Source organism: Pelophylax lessonae, assembly GCF_965119305.1.
Source record: "Pelophylax lessonae genome assembly, chromosome: 9".
Classification (NCBI taxonomy): domain Eukaryota; kingdom Metazoa; phylum Chordata; class Amphibia; order Anura; family Ranidae; genus Pelophylax; species Pelophylax lessonae.
The window spans coordinates 254,312,663-254,333,655 of record NC_138776.1 but is presented as its reverse complement, the minus strand read 5'-3'; the positions used below and the strand labels follow the sequence as shown (position 1 = coordinate 254,333,655).

Below are 20,993 nucleotides of genomic sequence, written 5' to 3'. Positions count from 1 at the left end.
GCACTCCGATGGGGACACTGATGTAAGGAGGCACTCCGATGTGGACACTAATGTAAGGGGGCACTCCGATGGGGACACTGATGTAAGGAGGCACTCCGATGGGGACACTGATGTAAGGAGGCACTCCGATGGGGACACTGATGTAAGGGAGCACTCCGATGGGGACACTGATGTAAGGAGGCACTCCGATGGGGACACTGATGTAAGGAGGCACTCCGATGGGGACACTGATGTAAGGGAGCACTCCGATGGGGACACTGATGTAAGGAGGCACTCCGATGGGGACACTGATGTAAGGGAGCACTCCGATGGGGACACTGATGTAAGGAGGCACTCTGATGGGGACACTGATGTAAGGAGGCACTCCGATGTGGACACTAATGTAAGGGGGCACTCCGATGGGGACACTGATGTAAGGAGGCACTCCGATGGGGACACTGATGTAAGGGAGCACTCCGATGGGGACACTGATGTAAGGAGGCACTCAGATGGGAACACTGATGTAAGGAGGCACTCCGATGGGGATACTAGATTGGATTGCTAGATTGCTAGAGCAACAGGGACGCAGTGCACAGTGCGTGACAGGTCGGACAAGGAGGCTGATGAGGGAGAGACTTAAAGATATTAAAAGGACATTGTATGAGGAAACTTATACTCGGAATTGCATGAGGAAACTTATACTTGGCAAACCCTTTGACTGTAATTATTGTGGTGAAAAAAAGCGAATAGAGCCATGATTAATTTTTAAAGGAAAAAAGCTGTTGCTGTCAGGAAAAGGATCATTTAAACAGAGGAAAAAAACCTGTCACACTCAGCAAAGCAAATCTGCGACTGTAGAAACGCTGTTAAAGGGACATGGCCTGATTGAAATCTACCACTGTAAGTGCATTACTGTAAAAAAAAAGAACGCAGAACATAGACACGCTATTAAAGGGACATTTATAAGCAAACTGACTTTAGTAGCAAAGTACCCATTACTGGAACAAGTCTGTTTTTACAAATGTTTGACCACATATATCTAGCGCCCGTTAATTGAATGGGCTTAATGTCTAGTAAATATATATATATGGTTAGAAAAATAGAAATATACAAAAAAATATATAAAAATCAGGAAAAAAATAGCTATGGGAAGAAGGGGAAGAAGGTGTGAATTAGGGCTGATTAGTGTGAACTAGGGACTATTAAGAGGTTAAATGGGATTCTTTTTTTAACTTGTAATTTCAAATACTGTATCTACTGACTTTTAATATACAGACACTTTACCAACCCATGGATCCCGCGCTGTCTTCACCTAGGCCGGTCTTTCGCTGGTCTTCAGGTCCCCGGTGCTGCCATCTTCACTTTAGGAAGCCAACTGTGACTTTCTGCGCATTCACGAGAAGCGAGAACTGCTTTCTGAATGGTCCCGCAGTCTCCTGGGATAAATGTTGTGTCCCAGAAGGTTGCTGGCGGGGGGGGGGGGGGGAGAGAGAGAGAGAGAGATTTCTGCTGGCCTACACAAGCAGAGCGAAAGTGGGAGAAGGTACCCATCAGGAATAGGTACCCACTCCTAGGGAAAACAAACGTTTCCAAAACAGGCAGAAGAGAGGGGGAGGGGGATGAACTTCCTTTTGTAAGTGTAGTTGTGCAGATTGAGGCACATCCCTTTGATCTGCAGATGAATAAAACAGAGCAAATAGAAAAAATAACAATGTTGCTTTGTATCTCCTGCTAAACAATGTTTATAAACACTGTGTCAGACAATCCATTTTCTTTCAAAGCAGCAGCTTCTACAGCACCACTGTACAGTATTTAGGTATCAACTCCCAGCTGTCATTTTGACAGCCTGGAATTGCCAGAAAATGTAAGGGGAAAGCAGTAGAAGAGAGGATGGACAGGGTGTACTACAGATGTCCTGTGGATTTTTTGGGGGCACGTGTCCACAACTGGTTATTTTTACTTGTTTAGCTTACAGAGAGTGACAAGCACACTGCATTTCTGGTATTTTCTGTACTTGCTGAACATTTTCTTAGCCTGAAAAAAAAATAACACAAATGCAGCCCAACATCTAAAAACTTGTGAGCTGAAATATATAAAATTTCTGTGATTTTTATGTGATTTAACTGTATTCATAGACCAGCCTTGCTCTACCATGGTTCTGTGGAAGCTTAGGGCTTCTCAGGAGGTAGCTAGGGGTTCCTTGAGCTGTGGCTAATCGACCACCCATATGATGGTTACTTTATAGATTCAGGTCCATCACCACTTGGCAGAACTAGTAGCATGACATGATCTTTAAAGCTGTCTGTAAGGGTGGTTAGAATGCCACCCTTGCCACCCTTAGAGACAGCTTTAAAGATCATGTCATGCTACTAGTTCTGCCAAGTGGTGATGGACCTGAATCTATAAAGGAACCATCATATGGGAGGTCGATTAGCCACAGCTAAAGGAACATTCATCCCAATTTTTGTTTATTAAAAGTCTTGCAATCAATAAGCATAAAATCAATATACATAAATAAATATATACAGATTTACATGAAAAGGGAAAAAAAAATACATAGCAAATTCTGCTCTCAAACAAAGACTGCCTTTACAGCAAAAACAAACTCACATCATGAACATGTCATTACCGGGGAAAATAATCTTAGTGGGACTCACACCACTACACCAGACATCCAACCTGCGAGGTCAAGAAACAAAACCACTCCCATTATGCATGCAGCCCTTCTTCAAAAAGAAGATATTAACCAACAAAAGCTAAGAGCGTGAAAGAAATAGCATAGGAAAAAAGCTCCTCACCCAGAGATGGACAGTTCACCAAAAGCAGGTCTGATATTCCTCCACGCCCTTATCCAGACCGCTTGAGGCTCCCTGCCCTTCTCAAGACCCCGAATCTTCCCAACCTCACCCAGAATATCGTACACCACCACCTCGACAGGGAGGACTTTCTTCCGCAGGGTAATCTGGCACCGTGCATTCCACGTGAAGTAACGGACAACTATACTAACTAGAAAAAGTGTATCCAAATCAAAATCCCAGCAAGTCGGGAATGCCCCGTACACCCACTCCGCATAACTCATGTGATAGAGAAAGGGGATGACTAGAGCCCTCCTCACCCTTTTATACACCTCATGAACATTCTTCCCAATTTTGTTTATTAAAAGTCTTGCAATCAATAAGCATAAAAACAATATACATAAATAAATATATACATATTTACATGAAAAGGGGAAAAAAAATACATAGCAAATTCTGCTCTCAAATAAAGACCGCCTTTACAGCAAAAACAAAACTCACATCATGAAACACATCATTACCGGGAGAAATAATCTTAATAAGACTCACACCACCACACCAGACATCAAACCTGCGAGGTCAAGAAACAAAACCACCCCCATTATGCATGCAGCCCTTCTTCAAAAAGAAGATATTACCCAACAAAAGCTAAGGGCGTGAAAGAAATAGCATAGGAAAAGAGCTCCTCACCCAGAGATGGACAGTTCACCAAAAGCAGGTCTGATATTCCTCCACGCCCTTATCCAGACCGCTTGAGGCTCCTGCCCTTCTCAAGACCCAGAATCTTCCCAACCTCACCCAGAATATCGTACACCACCACCTCGACAGGGAGGACTTTCTTCCGCAGGATAATCTGGCACCGTGCATTCCACGTGAAGTAACGGACAACTATACTAACTAGAAAAAGTGTATCCAAATCAAAATCCCAGCAAGTCGGGAATGCCCCGTACACCCACTCCGCATAACTCATGTGATAGAGAAAGGGGATGCCTAGAGCCCTCCTCACCCTTTTATACACCTCAGGAACATTCTTCCCACTGACCACCAATGTAAGGGGCATTTTCCTAATGACACCCAATGGATTAATCTTAGCATGAATTCGCCGAGACATGATTTCAAGGGTTCCTCTGGGGTAAAAGTGTTGAGAAAGGCTGATATAGACATTTAGACTTTGGGAATAATTTTTTTTTCTTTGTTTCTAGTAGATGGACTTAGGAACAGGGAGATGTTGGAGACTCTCGCTTCATCTCCGAGGTGCATAGCAGAAGATGATTCTATAGAAATCCCCAACACCCCAGATTTCCATCCAGAGATTCCCAGGGAAGATCTGTATGGAGGACGTGCTTCTGATCCCTCTACACATCTTGGGCGTCCTTCAGATTGCTCTACACACATTGGACATCCTCTCCATATTGGACATGCTCCAAATCGCTCAACACAGATTGGACATCCTCTAGATTGCTCTACACACTTTGGACATTCTCCCAGTTGCTCTGCAGAGAGTGGACATCCTCCAAATCACCCCATACAGTTTGGACGTCCTCCAAATCACTCCACACAGATTGGACGTCTTCCAAATCACTCCACACAGATTGGACGTCTTCCAAATCACTCCACACAGATTGGACGTCTTCCAAATCACTCCACACAGATTGGACGTCCTCCAAATCACTCCACAGATTGGACGTCTTCCAAATCACTCCACACAGATTGGACGTCCACCAAATCACTCCACACAGATTGGACATCTTCCCAATTTCTCCACAAAGATTGGACGTCCTCCAAATCACTCCACACATATTGGACATCCTCTTAATTGCGCCACACAGATTGGACGTCCACCAAATCACTCCACACAGATTGGACGTTGTCCCAACGGCTCCACAAAGATTGCACATCTTCCCAATGGCTCCACAAAGATTGAAAATCCTCCCAGTTGCTGCAGAAAGATTGGACGTCCTCTCAATTGCTCCACACAGATTGCACAACCTCCCAATTGCTCCACACAGAATGGACATTCTCCCAATCACTCCACACAGAATGGACATCCTCCCAATTGCTCCACACAGATTTCACATCCTCCCAATCACTCCACACAGATTGGACATCCTCTCAATTGCTCCTCACAGATTGGACATCCTCCCAATCACTCCACACAGAATGGACATCCTCCCAATCACTCCACACAGATTTCACATCCTCCCAATCACTCCACACAGATTGGACATCCTCTCAATTGCTCCTCACAGATTGGACATCCTCCCAATCACTCCACACAGATTGGACATCCTCCCAATTGCTCCACACAGATTTCACATCCTCCCAATCACTCCTCACAGATTGGACATCCTCCTAATCGCTCCTCACAGATTGGTCATCCACCCAGTTCCTCTTCAGAGATTGGAAATCCTCCCAATCACTCTACACATGTTGGACATCCTCTCAATTGCTCTGAACACGTTGGCCAGCCTACCAACCGCCCTCCAAATCACTCCACACAGATTGGACATCTTCCCAATTTCTCCACAAAGATTGGACATCCTCCCAAACACTCCACACAGAGTGGACATTCTCCCAATCACTCCACACAGATTGGACGTCCTCCCAATGGCTCCACAAAGACTGCACATCTTCCCAATTGCGCCACACAGATTGGACATTCTCCCAATCACTCCACACAGAATGGACATTCTCCCAGTCACTCAACACAGATTGGACATCCTCCCAATCACTCCACACAGAATGGACATCTTCTCAATCACTCCACACAGATTGCACATCCTCCCAATCACTCCACACAGATTGAACATCCTCCCAATCACTCCACACAGATTGAACATCCTCCCAATTGCTCCACACAGATTGGACATCCTCCCAATCAGTCCACACAGATTGAACATCCTCCCAATCACTCCTCACAGATTGAACATCCTCCCAATCACTCCTCACAGATTGGACATGCTCCCAATCACTCCACACAGATTGGACATCCTCCCAATCACTCCACACAGATTGGACATCCTCCCAATCGCTCCTCACAGATTGGTAATCCACCCAGTTCCTCTTCAGAGATTGGAAATCCTCCCAATCACTCTACACGTGTTGGATATCCTCTCAATTGCTCTGAACACGTTGGTCAGCCTACCAACTGCCCTACAGATATTGGACATCCTCCCAATCACTCTGCGCATACTGCCTATCCTATTAGTCCCTCTACATATAGAAGACACATTTCTGAAGCCTCTAAAATTGATGGACATCCTTCTGGTCCTCCGGTGCTCAGTGGACATCTTCTCAACTCCGCTACACTTGGCGGCCATCTTTCTGGTCATGCCAGCAATCTTACCACATACCGAGGCAACAACAGATTTGTCTGTTCACAGTGTGGAAAATGTTTCTTGCTGAAATTACCGGCAGACGTGCACCGCAGGATCCGCAGGCAGAAGATGCAGCTTTTGTGCCCGTACTGCAGGCAGTGTTTCGCGCAGAGGGCGGGGCTGGAGAAGTACTCCTGTACCGAGTGCGGTAAGAGTTTCATCCAGAGGTCCGACCTGGTCCGCCATCTCCGATCACACACGGGTGAGAAGCCCTTCGAATGCCAGGAGTGCGGCAAGCGCTTCAGCCTTAAGGGAGCCCTCAGTGTACACAGGCGTAGCCACACGGGGGAGCGCCCCTTCTCCTGTTCCGTGTGCGGTAAGCGCTTTGCACGAAAGGTAATCCTTCTCAACCACGAGCGGATTCACACGGGTGAGAAGCCCTTCGCCTGCCAGGAGTGTGGCAAACGTTTTGTGCAGGAGGTGGCCCTGAACAGACATTGCAAAACCCACACAAGATAAGAAGCCATGGTTGTGGTTCTAAATAAAGTATTTTTGATTACTTCTTTTCTAAAGTGCAATTTTTATTAATATGAAGAAAGGTGTGCCGGTTACACAATGGGCAATGATGGGAACATTTCAAAAGAATTTGGAAGAACTGTTTTAGTTGGTAAGATATGTAAGGGGGGATGTAGAGGGTATGGAGGCAGAAAGTAGGTGCGGGAGAGGAGCGCTGAAGGTATGACAGCAGGCAGTTTGTGTAGAAGAGAGTGCGGACGGTATGACAGCAGGCAGTATGCGTAGAAGAGAGTGTGGATAGTATGACAGCAGGCAGTACCTGTAGAAGAGAGTGTGGACGGTATGACAGCAGGCAGTATCTGTAGAAGAGAGTGTGGATGGTATGAAAGCAGGCAGTATCTGTAGAAGAGAGTGTGGAAGGTATGACAGCAAGCAGTATGTGTAGAAGAGAGTGTGGATGGTATGACAGCAGGCAGTATCTGTAGAAGAGAGTGTGGATGGTATGAAAGCAGGCAGTATCTGTAGAAGAGAGTGTGGACGGTATGACAGCAGGCAGTATGTGTAGAAGAGAGTGTGGATAGTATGACAGCAGGCAGTATCTCTAGAAGAGAGTGCGGACGGTATGACAGCAGGCAGTATCTGTAGAAGAGAGTGTGGATGGTATGAAAGCAGGCAGTATGTGTAGAAGAGAGTGTGGATGGTATGACAGCAGGCAGTATCTGTAGAAGAGAGTGTGGACGGTATGACAGCAGGCAGTACCTGTAGAAGAGAGTGTGGAAGGTATGACAGCAGGCAGTATCTGTAGAAGAGAGTGTGGACGGTATGACAGCAGGCAGTATCTGTAGAAGAGAGTGTGGAAGGTATGACAGCAGGCAGTATCTGTAGAAGAGAGTGTGGATGGTATGACAGCAGGCAGTATGTGTAGAAGAGAGTGTGGATGGTATGACAGCAGGCAGTATCTGTAGAAGAGAGTGTGGATGGTATGAAAGCAGGCAGTATCTGTAGAAGAGAGTGTGGATGGTATGACAGCAGGCAGTATCTGTAGAAGAGAGTGTGGATGGTATGAAAGCAGGCAGTATCTGTAGAAGAGAGTGTGGAAGGTATGACAGCAGGCAGTATGTGTAGAAGAGAGTGTGGATAGTATGACAGCAGGCAGTATCTGTAGAAGAGAGTGCGGACGGTATGACAGCAGGCAGTATCTGTAGAAGAGAGTGTGGATGGTATGAAAGCAGGCAGTATCTGTAGAAGAGAGTGTGGACGGTATGACAGCAGGCAGTATGTGTAGAAGAGAGTGTGGATAGTATGACAGCAGGCAGTATGTGTAGAAGAGAGTGTGGATAGTATGACAGCAGGCAGTATGAGTAGAAGAGAGTGTGGATGGTATGAAAGCAGGCAGTATCTGTAGAAGAGAGTGTGGAAGGTATGACAGCAGGCAGTATCTGTAGAAGAGAGTGTGGACGGTATGACAGCAGGCAGTATGTGTAGAAGAGAGTGTGGATGGTATGACAGCAGGCAGTATGTGTAGAAGAGAGTGCGGACGGTATGAAAGCAGGCAGTATCTGTAGAAGAGAGTGTGGATAGTATGACAGCAGGCAGTATGTGTAGAAGAGAGTGCGGACGGTATGAAAGCAGGCAGTATCTGTAGAAGAGAGTGTGGAAGGTATGACAGCAGGCAGTATCTGTAGAAGAGAGTGTGGATGGTATGACAGCAGGCAGTATGTGTAGAAGAGAGTGTGGATAGTATGACAGCAGGCAGTATCTGTAGAAGAGAGTGTGGAAGGTATGACAGCAGGCAGTATCTGTAGAAGAGAGTGTGGAAGGTATGACAGCAGGCAGTATCTGTAGAAGAGAGTGTGGACGGTATGACAGCAGGCAGTATCTGTAGAAGAGAGTGTGGATGGTATGACAGCAGGCAGTATCTGTAGAAGAGAGTGTGGACGGTATGAAAGCAGGCAGTACCTGTAGAAGAGAGTGTGGATGGTATGACAGCAGGCAGTATCTGTAGAAGAGAGTGTGGATGGTATGAAAGCAGGCAGTATCTGTAGAAGAGAGTGTGGATAGTATGACAGCAGGCAGTATCTGTAGAAGAGAGTGTGGATAGTATGACAGCAGGCAGTATGAGTAGAAGAGAGTGTGGACGGTATGACAGCAGGCAGTATCTGTAGAAGAGAGTGTGGAAGGTATGACAGCAGGCAGTATCTGTAGAAGAGAGTGTGGACGGTATGACAGCAGGCAGTATCTGTAGAAGAGAGTGTGGATGGTATGACAGCAGGCAGTATGTGTAGAAGAGAGTGCGGACGGTATGAAAGCAGGCAGTATCTGTAGAAGAGAGTGTGGATAGTATGACAGCAGGCAGTATGTGTAGAAGAGAGTGCGGACGGTATGAAAGCAGGCAGTATCTGTAGAAGAGAGTGTGGAAGGTATGACAGCAGGCAGTATCTGTAGAAGAGAGTGTGGACGGTATGAAAGCAGGCAGTATGTGTAGAAGAGAGTGTGGATGGTATGACAGCAGGCAGTATCTGTAGAAGAGAGTGTGGACGGTATGAAAGCAGGCAGTATCTGTAGAAGAGAGTGTGGATGGTATGAAAGCAGGCAGTATGTGTAGAAGAGAGTGTGGATGGTATGACAGCAGGCAGTATCTGTAGAAGAGAGTGTGGAAGGTATGACAGCAGGCAGTATCTGTAGAAGAGAGTGTGGACGGTATGACAGCAGGCAGTATCTGTAGAAGAGAGTGTGGATGGTATGACAGCAGGCAGTATCTGTAGAAGAGAGTGTGGACGGTATGAAAGCAGGCAGTACCTGTAGAAGAGAGTGTGGATAGTATGACAGCAGGCAGTATCTGTAGAAGAGAGTGTGGACGGTATGACAGCAGGCAGTATCTGTAGAAGAGAGTGTGGAAGGTATGACAGCAGGCAGTATCTGTAGAAGAGAGTGTGGACGGTATGACAGCAGGCAGTATCTGTAGAAGAGAGTGTGGATGGTATGACAGCAGGCAGTATGTGTAGAAGAGAGTGCGGACGGTATGAAAGCAGGCAGTATCTGTAGAAGAGAGTGTGGATAGTATGACAGCAGGCAGTATGTGTAGAAGAGAGTGCGGACGGTATGAAAGCAGGCAGTATCTGTAGAAGAGAGTGTGGATGGTATGACAGCAGGCAGTATCTGTAGAAGAGAGTGTGGAAGGTATGACAGCAGGCAGTATCTGTAGAAGAGAGTGTGGACGGTATGAAAGCAGGCAGTATGTGTAGAAGAGAGTGTGGATGGTATGACAGCAGGCAGTATCTGTAGAAGAGAGTGTGGACGGTATGAAAGCAGGCAGTATCTGTAGAAGAGAGTGTGGATGGTATGAAAGCAGGCAGTATGTGTAGAAGAGAGTGTGGATGGTATGACAGCAGGCAGTATCTGTAGAAGAGAGTGTGGAAGGTATGACAGCAGGCAGTATCTGTAGAAGAGAGTGTGGACGGTATGACAGCAGGCAGTATCTGTAGAAGAGAGTGTGGATGGTATGACAGCAGGCAGTATCTGTAGAAGAGAGTGTGGACGGTATGAAAGCAGGCAGTACCTGTAGAAGAGAGTGTGGATAGTATGACAGCAGGCAGTATCTGTAGAAGAGAGTGTGGACGGTATGACAGCAGGCAGTATCTGTAGAAGAGAGTGTGGAAGGTATGACAGCAGGCAGTATCTGTAGAAGAGAGTGTGGACGGTATGACAGCAGGCAGTATCTGTAGAAGAGAGTGTGGATGGTATGACAGCAGGCAGTATGTGTAGAAGAGAGTGCGGACGGTATGAAAGCAGGCAGTATCTGTAGAAGAGAGTGTGGATAGTATGACAGCAGGCAGTATGTGTAGAAGAGAGTGCGGACGGTATGAAAGCAGGCAGTATCTGTAGAAGAGAGTGTGGATGGTATGACAGCAGGCAGTATGAGTAGAAGAGAGTGTGGACGGTATGACAGCAGGCAGTATCTGTAGAAGAGAGTGTGGAAGGTATGACAGCAGGCAGTATCTGTAGAAGAGAGTGTGGACGGTATGACAGCAGGCAGTATCTGTATAAGAGAGTGCGGACGGTATGAAAGCAGGCAGTATCTGTAGAAGAGAGTGTGGATAGTATGACAGCAGGCAGTATCTGTAGAAGAGAGTGCGGACGGTATGACAGCAGGCAGTATCTGTAGAAGAGAGTGTGGACGGTATGAAAGCAGGCAGTATCTGTAGGGAAGTAGTGAGAGGGTTTGATGCACTGAGTGCAGGAACAATATGGGTGTTAGTATGTGCAGTAGAGGAATGTGCAGGGTATGACACTATGTGCAGGAAAGGAGGTAAGAGTGTAGGACATTATATGCAGGAAAGGAGTGCTGAGGGTAGGATGGTCAGTGCAGGAAAATAAATTCCATGGGTATAACAGCATGTGCAGGAAAGGAGTGCTGAGGTTAGGATGGTATATGGCAGGAAAGGAGTGCAGAGAATATAATGGTATATGGCAGGAAAGGAGTGCAGAGGGTAGGATGTATATGGCAGGAAAGGAGTGCAGAGGGTAGGACAGTATATCCAGAAAAGGAATGCAGAGGGTATGACGGTATATCCAGGAAAGGAGTGCAGAGGGTATGATCAGGAAAGGAGAGCAGAGGGTATGACGGTATGATAAGGAAAGGAGTGCAGAGGGTATGATGGTATATCCAGGAAAGGAGAGCAGAGGGTATGACGGTATGATCAGGAAAGGAGAGCAGAGGGTAGGACGGTATATCCAGAAAAGGAATGCAGAGGGTATGACGGTATATCCAGGAAAGGAGTGCAGAGGGTATGATCAGGAAAGGAGAGCAGAGGGTATGACGGTATGATCAGGAAAGGAGTGCAGAGGGTATGATGGTATATCCAGGAAAGGAGAGCAGAGGGTATGACGGTATGATCAGGAAAGGAGAGCAGAGGGTATGATGGTATATCCAGGAAAGGAGAGCAGAGGGTATGACGGTATGATCAGGAAAGGAGAGCAGAGGGTATGACGGTATGATGAGGAAAGGAGAGCAGAGGGTATGATGGTATGATCAGGAAAGGAGTGCAGAGGGTATGATCAGGAAAGGAGTGCAGAGATTATGACGGTATGATCAGGAAAGGAGTGGGGTGGGTATGACGGTTTGATCAGGAAAGGAGAGCAGAGGGTATGACGGTATGATCAGGCAAGGAGTGCAGAGTGTATGACGGTATGATCAGGAAAGAAGTGCAGAGCGTATGACGGTATGATCAGGAAAGGAGTTCAGAGCGTATGACGGTATGATCAGGAAAGGAGTGCAGAGGGTATGATGGTATGTGCAGGAAAGAAGTGACCGATTGGTAGGTCTGAAAATCTCATAGACCCATCAAATTATGGTGGCAATTGGATTCAACTGGAAATCCCAGCCAGTGGTGGTAAGTAGATGGTAAGTAGATGGTAAGTATATGGTAGGTATATGGTAAGTAGATGGTAAGTAGATGGTAAGTTTATGGTAAGTAGATGGTAAGTATATGGTAAGTATATGGTAAGTATATGGTAAGTATATGGTAAGTATATGGTAGGTATATGGTAAGTAGATGGTAAGTAGGTGGTAAGTAGATGTCTCCTTTCCTACTACTGAAAAGGAATATCTCCATACCGGCTTCCCCTCCTAGTCTATGTATTGTCTGCTGTGGTCATCCAGTTGTCACCTCACCACCGTTTGGCTACTTACAGTGAAACCGCCAATAACAGATTACCGTTCCTTGTGATTTGTATGATATTCCACGCCTGCAATAACGGGGCCTTCCGATTGGTCGGGATTACCAACAAACCTGCTGCCTCTCTCCCACCATCGTTCCAAGTATACATATATATATACAATACACAGATTGGATTCACAACACAGTTTAAACTTTTTTAATACAACAGTCCAGGTTAACACTTTATTAAATGAATATCACCAGTCATATTATTAATACATATATACACAAGATGAGCAAAAAACAAAAACATGCCATAAAACTTTACAAATAACTTCACAGATGAGCCCACCAAGAACTGAAGCCAACAATGACGATTCCATGCTGGGGTAGAAACTTGCCCAGATATTAGGCTTGGTTTCCTTGGCAGATACGTGAGCTGGAAGCTCCAGTAGGTTCACCCATAGAGGCTGGGATTGCCATGATCATCGTTCACATGGAAGTGGTAGACTGGATCTTCCCGTGGTAAGTTGAGGGCGTTGAGTCTGATTCTGGACTGCATTGAAGCTCAGCAGGACGTGGAGTAAAAAATGGGTGTTGGGGGTTTAAACGCTAAGGTGCCCTAACCTGAAGGTCATTATAGGGAAAGGGTCCCAAGCTTGGAGGTCCTTATAGGGAGAGGATCCCTAACCTGGAGGTCCTTATAGGGAAAGGATCCCTAACCTGGAGGCCCTTATGACGAAAAGGATCCCTAACCTGGAGGCCCTAATAGGAAAAGTATCCCTAGCCTGGAGGCCCTTACAAGGAAAGGGCCCTAACCTGGAGGTCCTTATAGGGAAAGGATCCCTAACCTGGAGGCCCTTATAAGGAAAAGGTACCTAACCTGGAAGCCCTGATAGGTAAAGAGTCCCTAACCTGGGGGCCCTTATAAGGGAAGGGCCCTAACCTGGAGGTCCTCATAGGGAAAGGATCCCTATCCTGGAGGCCCTTATGACGAAAAGGATCCCTAACCTGGAGGCCCTTATAAGGAAAAGGTCCCGAACCTGGAGGCCCTGATAGGTAAAGGGTCTCTAACCTGGAGGCACCGATAGGTAAAGGGTCCCTAACCTGGAAGCCCTTATAAGCAAAAGGTCCTTAACCTGGAGGCCCTTACAGGGAAAGGGTCCCTAACCCAGATGCCCTTTTAAGGAAAAGGTCTCTAGCTTGGAGGCCCTTATAAAGAAAAGGTCCCTGGCCTGGAGGCCCTTATAGGGAAAGGATCCCAAGCCCGAAGGCCATTATAGAGAAAATATCCCTAACCTGGAGGCCCCCTATAGGGAAAGGATTCCTAGCCTGGGGGCCTTTATAGGAAAAGGGTCCCTAGCCTGGAGGCCCTTATAGGGAAAGGATCCCTAGCCTGGAGGCCATTATAGGGAAAAGATCCCTAACCTGGAGGCCCTTAAAGGGAAAGGGTCCTTAACCTGGGGGTCCTTATGGGGAAAGGGTCTCTAGCCTGGAGGCCCTTATAGGGAAAGGATCCCTAGCCTGGAGGCTATTATAGGGAAACGATCCCTAACTTGGAGGCCCTTATAGGGAAAGGGTCCTTAACCTGGGGGTCCTTGTAGGGAAAGGATCCCTAACCTGGAGGCCCTTATAGGGAAAGGATCCCTAACCTGGAGGCCCTTATAAAAGTTTAGGGTAATTTTTTTAGATTTCAATGAATGTTTTTATCCCTTTTTTTTTCTTTACAATATACCATATACAAACTCTTTAACATATAAATACAAAGAGTCCCCACAGCACCAGGGGTTAGCTAAAGAGAATCTGTCTGCTTTGAGGCCCCATCTGTCCAATGGAAACCTCGGTCTTAGCCATCCAATAAGGACGAGTCACCCCCCTCTGATCCCTCATTCAGCTTCAACTATTGGTTTCTGTTAACACCGAGCAAAGACGAGTATGAGATATGTAACTAGACTTTGGGGTTTCAAGAAACCACCCCCTGGGGTGTCATCAAGCACTGCCCTACGTGTCCTTCACAGTGGTCCAATGCTGGTCTTCTTCTGGGGTTGAAAGACACCTATTGTCATTTAACTTAATTTCTGTCAGCTGGGGGTGTCAAGAAACCACCTCCTGGGGTGTCATCAAGCTGCCTTGAACAGGAGAATGACGCAGAGGGACGCTCACCACTGGTCATGCGACCAAGACCAAAGACAGAAAGAAAAAGCTATGCTTTTGGCAGCCCTGGATAGACCACTTCCCGTCCTCTCAACTGACCTCCCGATTTCTAGACCTGTATAGGTTCCAAGTAATACAACCCCTGGGGTACCCACCTCCTTTTTCTCCCCCCCCCCTCCCTGCGCTCTTTCTTTATTTTTGAGCTTTCTTGACAGATTGCCCCTACGTGCCTCCATCTCTCATTGCTCATGTAGGATCCAGTTGAATAGGGTAGGCCGTGGCCGCCCACATTTTCAGGCCCCCCACCCATGTCTTTCTCTTGTGTCATGGAATCCTGGAGATGTCTGTGGTTTTGACTGCATGACATTGCCTCGATAGTCTGGATGCTCTTCCTTCTTTGGCATCTTTTTGCGCACATATGATCATAAAGCCTTAGATGACCATCTCACTCTTCTAAATTGAGGTCATGTAAGTTTTGTACTTCCTATATTTTATTACAGTGTCCGACTGTTGTCCCTCCTACTTTGCCCTTGGGAAGCAAAATTTGTATAATCTCTACTGCTATTCTAGGTGCACCCTTGGTTGTTGTACTGCTCCGTTTCCCTTGTTATACTGGAAAACTTTTATAAAAATTCAGTTTTTGTTTTTTAATAAATAAAGAAGCCGAGGGGGGTGCTCCAAAACGGCAGGAAATTGGAGATGGGGGGAAGAAGGAGTTGGCTTCTAAGGTGGGGACAAGAAGTTGTATGGTGGCCAACTGGAAGCCAACAATGGCAGCATGAATAAGGTTGCCAGCTCAAGCATCATGACCAAGGTTCAAGTAGGTAGTATGCTAGATGGAGCTCAAATGCTGAAACGCTATAGCTCCATCCTCAAACTGGAGCCAAGCGTGGACCCGAATTCGCGATGACCATCTCTGTCAAGCCGGTCTGTTCCCCCTGTGCGTCTTCTGATGCTGGGCGCAATCCGAATTACTGACGAAGCATTTCCCACATTCCTCGCAGGCATACGGCTTCTCCCCAGTGTGAATTCGCACGTGCCGGACCAGGGCGGACTGGAAAGTGAAGCGTTTGCCGCATTCGCTACAAGCGTAGGGCCTCTCTCCCGTGTGGATGCGCTGGTGCCGGACGAGGTCGGAGTTGCTGGTGAACCATTTTTCGCACTCGTTGCAGGGGAAAGGCTTCTCGCCGGTGTGAACGCGGTTGTGGGATAGGAGGTGGGACTTGCACGTGAAGCGTTTGCCACATATGGTGCAGCAGAAGGGCTTTTCCCCTGTGTGGGTCTTCTCGTGCCTTGTCAATCCCGACTTGACCCTAAAGCATTTCCCGCACACCGAGCAGGCAAAGGCCTTTTCCCCAGTGTGGATCTTCTGGTGCTTCATGAGGTCTGACTTATGGATGAACGACCGCTCGCACTCTGAGCACGAATATGGCTTCTCTCCTGAGTGAATCCTCTCGTGAACCAGGAGGTTGGTGGTTGTGGTGAAGCATTTCCCACACACGGAGCAAGCATACGGCTTCTCGCCGGTATGAGTCCTCTGATGGATGATCAGTACCGACTTGTCGGTGAAGCTCTTCCCGCAATCGGAGCAGAGAAATGCCCGGTGGCCGCTGTGCTTCCTCTGGTGCTTCAGCATCTGCGACTTGCTGACAAAGCATTTCCCACACTCCGGGCAGGGATATGGCTTCTCGTGCGTGTGGCTCCTCTTGTGCTCCACCACGTGTGATTTGGCAATGAAGCATTTGCCGCACTCGCTGCAGCTGTAAGGCTTCTCTCCCGTGTGGCTCATGACATGAACCGTGAGGTTGGACTTCCAGGCGAAACATTTGCCGCAGTACGTGCAGGAAAACGGCTTCTCCCCAGAGTGGACCTTCTGGTGGCGGCGGAGTAATCCCTTCTCCGCAAAGTTCTTCCCGCACAGGGGGCAGGAGAATGGCTTTTCTCCAGCAGGTGGTTTGCTAGATTCGGAAAGCGGCTTAGTTTTAGAGTGCGTTTCCCAGTGTTTAAGAAAGCTGTTGTTATCCGGGAAGTACATGTGACATTGGGAGCAGGTGGTGTGGCATGGAAGGCTTTCATCCTTAATAACGAAAGATGTGTACTCAATGTGGTCCGTTTCTTCCTCCTTAACTTGGTCACACTGGTCTCCAGGTGGAGAAGGGTCACCACTGGCTTGATGCTCCTCATCGCATGAGCTGGGTTCCTCCTTAATACAAGTGAATGAATATGGTTGAGGATGTTCAGGTCTAGCCTTATCTGTCTGTTGGGGGCGTTCTTCTCTACACAAGACCCTCTCCTCTTTAACCTGAGTAGATGAGTCAGATGTGTGGCTGGTTGGCTTGGAGAGCTTTGGATGGTCTTCTGGCCCTTCCTGCATAGTCAAAGTTTTTTCATCTGAAGTGTGACTCATGCTTTGCTCCTCTGGTGAGGAGGACCTGGAAGATAAGGGACTTATGACTCTGGGATCTTCTTGGACAAGGTCTTGCGATGGAGAAATGTCCAGCTGAGATTCTCCAGGAAGTAAATCTGTTGGAAACATGGAGACATAGTGGTAAGAAGATGGACACAGGGGGGAACCTAGAGCTTCACCACTTCCCGCCCATAGGACGTCATATGACGGCCTGGAGTTGAATTGGTTATACCGGGATGATGCCTGCAGCTACAGACATCATCCTGGTACCTTTATTTTCTTTAGGCGATTCCATCTCATATAAAAGCCATCCTAGCAGCTGATTAGCCGCTGGATTGCTTTTATAGGTAGCGGGAGGGGATCTTACACCTCCTGCTGCCCACTGATGCCTCTCTGGGCTCTCCAGTGTGTTCGGAGAGCCCTGGATCAAATCCGGTGGTGGGTTAGCACAGTGTTGGCTGCAGACCAGATGGTCCCTGGCCATCTCTATGATCCTGGGAGGCAGAAAGCGATGTCATGACATCACTTCTGGCCTCCCAGGATCATAGAGATGGCCGGGGACCCACAAGCTCTGTGGTAACCTGCCGCCGCCTGATTGGATCCCGGGCTCTCTGATGATGTAATCATGTCATTTCCAGCCTCCTAGGATGATAGAGATAGCCATGGACCATCCGGTCCACAGGCAGATCCGTGGTAACCCACTGCCGCTGCCCAATCAGATACTGGGCTCTCTGATGATGTAAAGACATCACTTCTGGACTCCCAAGATCAGACATGTGGTAACTTGCTGCCGCCGCCGGATTGAATCCCAGGTTTTCTGATGATGTCATGACATCACTTTCGCCCTCCCAGGATTAAAGAGATGGCCGGGGATCATCTGGTCCACAGCTAGCTCTGTGGTAACTTGCTGCTGGACTGGATCCCGGGCTCTCCGATGATGTCATCGCATCACTTTCGGCCTCCCAGGATCATAGAGATGGCTGGGGACCATCCGGTCCACAGGCAGCTCTGTGGTAAGCCGCCGCCACTACCCAATTTGGCTCCCTAATGATGTAAAGACATCACTTCTGGTCTCCCAGGATCAGAGATGTGGTAACCTCCTGCCCCAAGGATTGGATCCCGGGCTCACCAATGATGTCACTTCCGCCCTCCCGGGATCAAAGAGATGGCCGGGGATCATCTGGTCCACGGCCAGCTCTGTGGTAACTCGGCGCCGGATAGGATCTTGGGCTCTCCTATGATGTCATGACATCACTTCTGGCCTCCCGGGATCATAGAGATGGCCGGAGACCATCCAGTCTACGGCCAGCTCTGTGGTAACCTGCTGCTGGATTGGATTCCGAGTTCTCCGATGATGTCATGACATCACTTCCGGGTCTGGCAGATGTAAACACAGCCTTTTTTTTTTTTTTAAACTCATGCTTTCCAGGGTAGAGTTAAGATTTGGGGTCTTATAGACCCCAGAAGTCTCCATAAAGAGGACCTGTCATCCCTAAATTCTATCACAAGGGATGTTTACATTTGTTGTGATAGGAAAAAAAGTAATCATAAAAAAAAAGGGACAGTATATAAAATAAATAATAAAATAAATAATAATTAAAAAAAAAAATGTTAAAGCGCAACGTACCCCCTCGCACGCAAAATCGAACGCATTTGTAGGTCACGATGTGAGGTATTGCCGCAAACGTTATAGCGAGAGCAATAATTCTAGCGCCAGACCTCCTCTGTAACTCTAAACTGGTAACCTGTAAAAATTTTCAAATCGTCGCCTATGGAGATTTTTTCAAGTACCGTAGATTGGCGCAATTCCACGAGGGGGAAACTATGGCACAGGAAACTTCAGCAGAAATACCATGAAACACAAAACTGGAATTTCGAAAAGGCAGGAGAAGGATTTCGGGATTTTAGGATATTGGGTTTATCACAGGGAGCAGTAAGTCCACCTCCTCTTACCTGGAGATGGGAGGGACTTCTGATTATCCATTGTGATGTCCTTCTCCAAAACCAAATCAACGGTCAGCAACTCGATGATCTCCTTTGTGATTTCTAGGATCTTCTTGTCGCTGTACAACTCAGTTGTTAGGGAGGAAGGCGGAACCTTATTGGTCCATCTACTGGTGACCACCGTCTGCTCCTTCACAGGTCGGTAATGCTGCAACGTAACGGGGGCAACACAATCAGTGTCACCTGGACAAGGACCTCTACTCATAAGATGTTGTGTCATGTGACCTCCCAGAATCCTCCTCACCTCTCCGGTCAGCTCTGTGTTTTATAAATAGAGATAAAAGTGATGTCATGTGACCTCCCAGAATCCTCCTCACCTCTCCGGTCAGGTCTGTGTTTTATAAATAGAGATAAGAGTGATGTCATGTGACCTCCCAGAATCCTCCTCACCTCTCCGGTCAGCTCTGTGTTTTATTAATAGAGATAAGAGTGATGTCATGTGACCTCCCAGAATCCTCCTCACCTCTCCGGTCAGGTCTGTGTTTTATTAATAGAGATAAGAGTGATGTCATGTGACCTCCCAGAATCCTCCTCACCTCTCCGGTTAGCAGGTAGATGATCTCCAGGGTCAGGCTCAGTATCCTATCGGCAACATGACCTCTCCCCTCACTCGCGATCGGCGGCATTGTCTATAAAGAATTCTCCTTGCCGTCGGAGCCGCCACCTTTTCAACTGGAAAATCTGCGAATAGAAAGAATGAACCAATTACAGCCATAGCTGACCCCCTCTGCCAACCGCTCTATAACTAAGCGGTTCACTTCCTGTACAGAAGCAGGAAGAATGTCAGCGCCCCCAGGAGATAGACGGCATCACTACAATCAGATTGCACAGGATGCTGACTTGTATCCATATAGCACTAACCACAGCACCATCTACTGGTCAGTAAACAGCACTACAGCCACAATACACAGGATGCTGATTGGTGTCTCTATAGCACTAATAACCAAAGCACCATCTATTGGTCAGTATGTAGAACTACAACCACAATACATAGATGAATTGTATCCCTAGATCACTAATAATCACAGCACCATCTAGTGGTCAGTACATAGCACTACAGCTACAATACACAGTGGCACCCAACGGGGTCTCGTCATCTTCCCGGTAGTGACTGTGAACCAGTTTGTCCCTCAAAGATTTATTTGTACAAATCTGGATACAAGGTACAACAGAATGCAAATGTTAGACGTGTTTCACACGACCAACAGCGTGCTTGTTCCAGTGGAAACCACTGGACGCCATGGAAACCACTGGGCGTCATGGAAACCACTGGGCGTCATGGAAACCACTGGGCGTCATGGAAACCACTGGGCGTCATGGAAACCACTGGATGCCATGGAAACCACTGGACGCCATGGAAACCACTGGATGCCATGGAAACCACTGGGCGTCATGGAAACCACTGGGCGTCATGGAAACCACTGGAAGCCATGGAAACCACTGGAAGCCATGGAAGCCACTGGGCGTCATGGAAACCACTGGGCGTCATGGAAACCACTGGGCGTCATGGACACCACTGGAAACCACTGGATGCCATGGAAACCACTGGGCGTCATGGAAACCACTGGACGCCATGGAAACCACTGGGCGTCATGGAAACCACTGGAAGCCATGGAAGCCACTGGATGTCATGGAAACCACTGGGCGTCATGGAAACCACTGGGCGTCATGGAAACCACTGGGCGTCATGGACACCACTGGAAGCCATGGAAACCACTGGATGCCATGGAAACCACTGGGCGTCATGGAAACCACTGGGCGTCATGGACACCACTGGACATTATGGAAACCACTGGACGCTATGGAAACCACTAGGCGCCATGGAAACCACTGGATGTCATGGAAACCACTGGACGCGATGGAAACCACTGGGTAACATTAAAAACCACTGGACGTCATGGAAACCACTGGACGCCATGGAAACCCCTGGATGTCATGGAAACCACTGGATGTCATAGCAACCACTGGACATTTTGGAAACCACTGGACTCTATGGAAACCACTAGGTGCCATGGAAACAACTGGATGCCATGGAAACCACTAGGCGCCATGGAAACCACTGGACGCCATGGAAACCACTAGGCGCCATGGAAACCACTGGATGACATGGAAACCACTAAGCGCCATGGAAACCACTGGACGCCATGGAAACCACTGGATG

The 20,993-nt window shown here is 47.7% G+C and overlaps 2 protein-coding genes and 1 long non-coding RNA gene across 3 annotated transcripts in view; all 3 read right to left on the bottom strand.

Moving 5' to 3' along the window:
• Window positions 1-20,993, bottom strand: part of LOC309564374 (uncharacterized protein) — a 350,413-nt gene that overhangs the window by 248,531 nt on the left and 80,889 nt on the right. The gene's annotated exons all lie outside the window — the stretch shown is intronic.
• On the bottom strand, window positions 12,958-13,586 carry LOC309563031. The gene is made up of 3 exons (XR_014225694.1): window positions 13,279-13,586; window positions 13,087-13,150; window positions 12,958-12,990 (listed from the first exon to the last, which is right to left on the bottom strand). It is a non-coding gene; the product is annotated as an uncharacterized lncRNA (long non-coding RNA).
• On the bottom strand, window positions 15,292-19,487 carry LOC309562655 (uncharacterized protein). The gene is made up of 3 exons (XM_082266929.1): window positions 19,369-19,487; window positions 18,782-18,980; window positions 15,292-16,944 (listed from the first exon to the last, which is right to left on the bottom strand). The coding sequence occupies exons 1-3, from the start codon at window positions 19,456-19,458 to the stop codon at window positions 15,341-15,343; spliced, it is 1,893 nt and encodes a 630-aa protein (XP_082123055.1). The 5' UTR covers window positions 19,459-19,487; the 3' UTR covers window positions 15,292-15,340.